This window comes from Haliaeetus leucocephalus, unplaced genomic scaffold, assembly GCF_000737465.1.
Source record: "Haliaeetus leucocephalus isolate CR32 unplaced genomic scaffold, Haliaeetus_leucocephalus-4.0 Scaffold140, whole genome shotgun sequence".
In the NCBI taxonomy this organism is placed as follows: Eukaryota; Metazoa; Chordata; class Aves; order Accipitriformes; family Accipitridae; genus Haliaeetus; species Haliaeetus leucocephalus.
In genome coordinates this window covers 12,180,079-12,186,078 of record NW_010972576.1, presented here as the reverse complement: position 1 = coordinate 12,186,078, position 6,000 = coordinate 12,180,079, and the positions used below count along the sequence as shown (strand labels likewise).

General features: G+C 43.6%; 1 protein-coding gene across 10 annotated transcripts in view; it reads left to right on the top strand.

The window, feature by feature from the left end:
• Positions 1-2: 2 nt before the first annotated feature.
• DNAJB14 (DnaJ (Hsp40) homolog, subfamily B, member 14) overlaps positions 3-6,000 on the top strand; it is a 28,353-nt gene continuing 22,355 nt past the window's right edge. For 4 of the 10 annotated variants that reach the window (XR_775541.1, XM_010586188.1, XM_010586187.1 and 1 more), the window contains exon 1: positions 3-330. Coding sequence is in view for 3 of the 10 variants with exons in the window: in XM_010586188.1 (XP_010584490.1) it covers positions 198-330 (133 nt within the window). In the remaining 7 variants the exon portion in view is untranslated. Of the gene's footprint in view, positions 331-517; positions 1,504-2,360; positions 2,492-5,016; positions 5,160-6,000 lie in introns of those variants that run through there. The other 6 variants (XM_010586192.1, XM_010586191.1, XM_010586193.1 and 3 more) reach the window with 6 other exon arrangements.

Genomic DNA, 6,000 nt, shown 5'->3' with positions numbered 1-6,000 from the left:
CGAGCGCCGCGCTGGGGCTGCGGGTACCGCCGGCGCGGCGCGGCGGGATGAGCCTTGCGGAGTGAGGGCAGCCCCCGCCCGCCGCCCTCCTTCCTGCCCGCTCTGCTCCGCTCCTCTCCGCCTCGCCCGGCTCCGCTCTGGCTTCAGGCCCCTTCTCTCTGCGCTGCGGCGGGCGGAGGCGGCGGAAGGAGAAGCCCATGGAGGGGAACCGGGACGAGGCCGAGAAGTGCATCGGGATCGCGCGGGAGGCGCTGGAGGCCGGCAACCGCGACCGCGCCCTCCGCTTCCTCGGCAAGGCCCAGAAGCTCTACCCGACCGAGACGGCCCGAGGTGAAGCCCGGCCCCCTCCCCGCGCCCGGCGCCCCGTCGGCCCTGCTGCCGCGGCCGTCCCTCCTCCCCTCTGCCGCTTCTCCGCTGCCCTGCTCCGTCGGGACGAGGGGGACCGCGGGGCCGGCCGGCGGGCGGGTGGGTCTCCTCACCCCGGGGGGCTCTTAGCCCGCGCGGCCGGCCGCCGCAGGCTGAGGCGCTGAGGCGAGGGGGAGCCGGCGGTGCGTTCTCTGCGCCGTGCCGGGACGACGCTGCTCCTAAACCAGCCCGGGCTGGGGTCTCCGGCGGCGTGTGGGGCTCGGCGGGGAAGAAAAGGCCGAAGCGGTGATGGAAGCGCCCAGGAGGAGCGCTTAGGGCAGGTGCATTTCCCCCGTCGGTGTGTGCCTCTGGCGTCAGGCGGTGGGGAGGAGCGGGGTTGCCTCCCCCCTCGCCAAAGGGGTTCGCTCTGGGCCAGCCCGAGTCCTCGCCTGCAGTTCCCCTCTCCCCTTGGCCATCGACAGAAGTGTAGCCGTACAGACTAGGCTTAGACCCGATTAACAAACAGCAGGACACCTCAGGCCCCAGGCCGAGACAGGCTGGGTTGGCTTCTCTTCTGTCAACGTGAATTACCCCCCTCGCTAACAGCTTGCAGTAAGAGCTGCTGCTCCACACTGGGCAGCACCTTCATGCTCTAATTTACCTTTGATTTCGGTTTTCTTGGTTTTGTTTCCCTTCTGGTTGTACAGTAGCTACGTAGGAATTGCACACGGGTTTCACTTTCTTAGAGGAAATGGGATCGGTGGCTCCCCCCGTGACTTAATTGGCTCTTCAGACACTTCTGTGCTAAAACCTGAAAAATAATTGGCGTCTTTCTAGCAAAAGGTATTTAGAAATTATTTTTTAAAAGGAGCAATAGTAAGGTTTCAGTGTATGCAGAGCCGTTACCTGTCTTGGAGCCTCTGTCACACAGTGTCAGAAGTCAGCTTGAAATACCTTCGAAGGCAGCAGTGACTTGTTGCGTTTCTCTGATTCTCACTTACATTGTCTGTGCCGTGCAAGGAATACGAAAGTCTTCAGGGCTCTGTACTGACCTAAAGGCCTCAGCATTTGCCATTTTTGGAACATGACTTTGGAGCGAAATCCTGACTGGAAGTGTTCTGCGCTGTCTTTTATTCTGTAGTGAAGCCTTTAAGTCAGGTGAGCAGATCCAGTGAATGTTTTCTGGCCTCTCTTATCTCCTGACTGCTTTTTATATACAAACAATAAACAAAGGTCTCATCAGTGCTTTTCTTTTTTTTATAGTAAATAGTTTTTTTGTGTGGTGGTGTTTTGTTTTTTTTTCTCTCCTGCAAGACAGGATGGATGTTGCTGATAAATCACTTGGAAGAAGGTAACCATTGCTTTGGATCAAGAACGTGGCACTGTTTATATTCTTGCTACGTGACGTACCTCTCTGAAATAAAAACAAGCAGAAGTTTGCCATATTCCCCTAAATTTCTGTGGTTTGAGAAGATAACGTGCATGAAAAGACTTTCAGCTTTTTGGAAGCTGTGTTGGTCAGGAGGCAGGAAGGCTGAGGGTTTCAATTCAGCTTTTTCCACCAAAGAGAGTAAACCGCCTTGTCTGCTTCACGTAGCTTATTACCATCTAATATCTCCAAGAGTTACAGTAGCTTTCGGGGGGGAAAAAAAATCTCCATCTGATTTATGGTTTGAGTGTTTGGGTTTGTTTGTGTTTTGTTTTTTGTTTTTTTTGTTTTTTTTAAGTAGGACTCCTACTACAAAACCACCACTGTAAAGTATTCAGTGCAAGAAATAGATGGCTAATTAGGCTATTGTCTGTAGGACACTTGTTTTATTCACTGTGGAAATTAGCAAAGTGTGTCACAAATGAGGTACAGATCTGGTGAAAAGATGGTCTTGTGGTAGTGGACTCTGATCTGGGGAACTGTGTACTGAAACTAAATGCTTCACAGAATTTCTCTGTGATGTTAAACAAGTCACTTCACTCTGTTTCCATTAGTGACGGCTAATTGTTTGTGCTTCATTTTTCAGGTATTCAGCTTGAAACAAGGGCCTGATTTGTGGAACTGGTGGGCAGTTAAAGCTCCATCTGAAGCTAATGAGAATTGCAGATGCCCTAATACCACTGAAAAAAATCAGGCCCTAGGCCTGATTTGAACTAGGTACTTAGAAATTAGGGGACTCTCTAAACTTGTAATATCCCTGTGCTTCAGTTTTCTAGCTGTGGAGGTTGGTAATTCTTTTCAACTCATCCCATTTCCTCCCAAAACAACATCAACTCATTCAAATTTTTATTTTTTTTTAAGTTTTTGAGGCACTTAAATAGCCTTGTTAAAAGTGCAGTAAGCTGCAAGGACACACAGAATGTCCTTTTTTCGGGACAGGAACTGGAAGTTGCGCAATAAATTAGAACTGGCATTTTACACTGACTAAGAACAAACAAAATGACTGCTTTGTTATCTCCTTGTAATCTTTTAGATAAATAAAGCAGGGGGGGTCCACTTGAAAAAAAAAAAGTAATTCATTACGTAATTAAAAGTGTGTCAGCATATAGTGAAGAGAAGGAAACAGTTAAGGTTTTGTGAGCTCTCTTAGTTCTAACACAAATTCTTATTTTACAGTCATAATGTGTTGGGTTTATATGGTGATAGGACAATATGGTGCAGCCTCAGGTGTTACTGTGCTCACTTGTTTTCAGGGTATGTATTAGAAGGTAGTTCATACTAATTTCTCACTGAAGTCACAGATTCTTCATAGGTTGTATCTTTAGAATCATTTTGAGAACAATTGCCCACCATTTCACAAATAATGTTCCATTAGTGATAAAAGCAATGAGAACGGTAGCGCTGAATATTTTACCGATGGGAGCTTCCTCCTCCTGATGTTATAGCGGATTATAAATGGACAGAGAGCAGGTTTTAACTATTGTCTCTAAAACAATACTATGTGTGGTTTGGTTTTGGCAACACTTGCATTTAAAGTGCATTCAGCACTAGTTCAGTCATCAGTGAAGTTTAGTTTTGCTAAACAAAGCTTCTGCCTGAAATACGCTGACTGCAGCAGTGCTATTTTAAGGTTTTACTAGTGTGAAGTGTAAGGTCAGTGCTTATTTAATGATAATTAGATAATGACTTCATAGTAGCAGTGTTCATGTTGACGTCACTCTGCTAGAAATTTGTTTTACAATTCAGCTGTTCAAAATATTGTTTGATGATGACTTTTGCTAATGATTAATTTTGCAACTGAATGGAAACTAATTGTTTGTCTGGAAAAGATTTGTAAGAGTGGATTTAAAGATAACAAAGGACAAGATCTCCTTTTCAGACTTAGGTGCCATTCTGTTTGGAGTTGACAGCAGAAAATGATGTTAAGGACAACTTTATTTTTCAGTGCTTAAGATTTTCTTGCGCTATTTCTGATGCTGTCTTTAAAAACAAACTTTCCAGGCGTACGTGAGCTTAGTTTTTTAGGCTGTTGCATTAGTACAAATTCTGAATTAAACAGTTCTTCCATTAGTGAAAGTGGGGGTCATGTTCAATGCATAATGGAATCAAATGCAGTGCAAGGATCTTTCATTCAGCAGCAGGTAACAGTACACACAAGAGAGCCTTCAGACACATTTGGAGATAAGATTCGTTGCCTTACCTGCTAACAAAATAAGTCTTTGGTTCCTTGTATGTCCTATTTTAAAATACCTAGATACACAGTGAAAGTTTTCTTTAACACACTCTTAGTACTACAGTTCTAACAGCCTGTTTTATCACCAGCAGTTCATGGAAGAGTCAAAGTTGTTTCTGAATATCTGAACTGTATCTTCTATTTGAAGAAGACAATGGCCCCAGACCCATTGTATGGTTTTCTTTTTCAATGTAGAAGAATAGCATGCTTGTATATGCTGTGTCCTGCTATTTTAAGAATTTAACACTTAGAAATTTGAAATATTTTTTTTTTTGCAAGCGTCCTGCATTGTCTTCTCAGCCATGCAGCTCCATTATGGGGATGGGAGGTCTGAGAAGGTGATTAGGAAGTAGTAATGTTGAAAGCATAGTGCAGCCAAACCAATTCATGAAAAGACTTACCAGCTAAACTTGCTGTGAAGAGACACTGGGCATTAAAAATGCAAACCGTTGTCTATACCTGCATTTCTACCCTTAGTGCTACTACTGATTTTGCACAAGCATTAGTGCAGGGTTAGGGAATTTCTAGAGCAATACTACTATAAAGGCAGGATTTGCAAAACTGTTGAGTAAGCATTATTTCTAGAGGGTAAGTCAGGGTGACATGTTCTGTAGGATCCCATGTGATAGCGTTATTAAATATCAGACATCATGGGATAGGAAAAGAATAATTTGGTTTTCTGTTATCACTTGTCTGGAGCACATCTGGACTGAAAATGCTTCATTCTGAGGGCACTGCCTGTTCAAATCTCTATTCTTGGTTAGTTCTTAGCCTGTAGACACAGTCACTTCGTTGGAGTTGTTATTACTTCATTTACCTCAGAACTTTAAATGTCGTAACAGATGATATTAGAATAAACTATTGCAAATATTTGGATATGTGCTTCAGTTATAATCCATAATGCAACAAAGCTCACCTGTTTTCAAGAACATCATTTCATTCATAGTGAAAACATCCCCTCAGTATGCAATTTGGCATCTGAATGTTAGTCGTTTCCTTATTTCTGCAGTAAAAAGCCTGATCTGATCAATTGATGAATCTTGCTGAGGGAGGTACGAGTACAGGACTGGCACTGAAGTCAGCTGACTTTCTTGTTCAGGCCAAGTATAGCTATTCATCTGCAGTACATCAGACTGCTGTGGCCAGTGGGTAGTAAGTGAATTAGTAAGTAAAAGCAAATACTAGAGAGTTTTAAGAAGCACATCTTTAGGGAAGTGGTTCTTCTCCTTTTAAACAAATCTCTGCTTTCTTTTCTTTTCCTGTGCTTCTGTGAGATACAAGCTATGATGTGTAGGATCCCAGTTTGCTGCTGCTCTAAGAGGGACCATGCTAGTCAGAGGAGAAATTTTTAAATTAGATTTAGGAGAAAATCCTTAGGATTCTTCTGACTAGCTTCTAGAAGAAAATGTTTTTTAACAGTAAAGCTGTAACATGCTTTCACAGTAAGTGGGACGTTTTTCTTTGGGAATTTTTATTAGGGCATTTTTTGTGCAAATAGTAACACTCAGTTGTTTATGAAACAAATTTGGCCTGTGTAGTTTGTCGTCTTGCTCTGAAGGGATCTCTTTTCAGGAAAGATAGACTATTTATAATCTTTGTTCTACATTATGCTTTGTGTGCAGTCCCTTAAGTTAGAATGGTACTATTTCTGATTTTTTGGTAAGACGCGTATCCCCAAAATACAAGCTTATGTCCAGAAAGAAAAAGGAAGACTTAATGCCTGATGATTTATTAAAACTGCTAAATTTGAGATCTGTTGGAACATGGAAGGAAAGAGGATTTCAAGATCTAGCAAAATCATGCTGGTTTTCAAGGTTGAGGTCTCAATAGTTGGATATAGTTGCCTGGTCCTGACTTATTTGTGGCATTTTAACAGTAGTTTGAATTTCAGCTGGTATTGCCTGGAGGGGGTATAGAGCATCAGTTTGTGGCCGCTAATGGTTCAGGTTACAAATAGGCATGTACTGTAGCATCTGAAATGTGCTGGAGATGG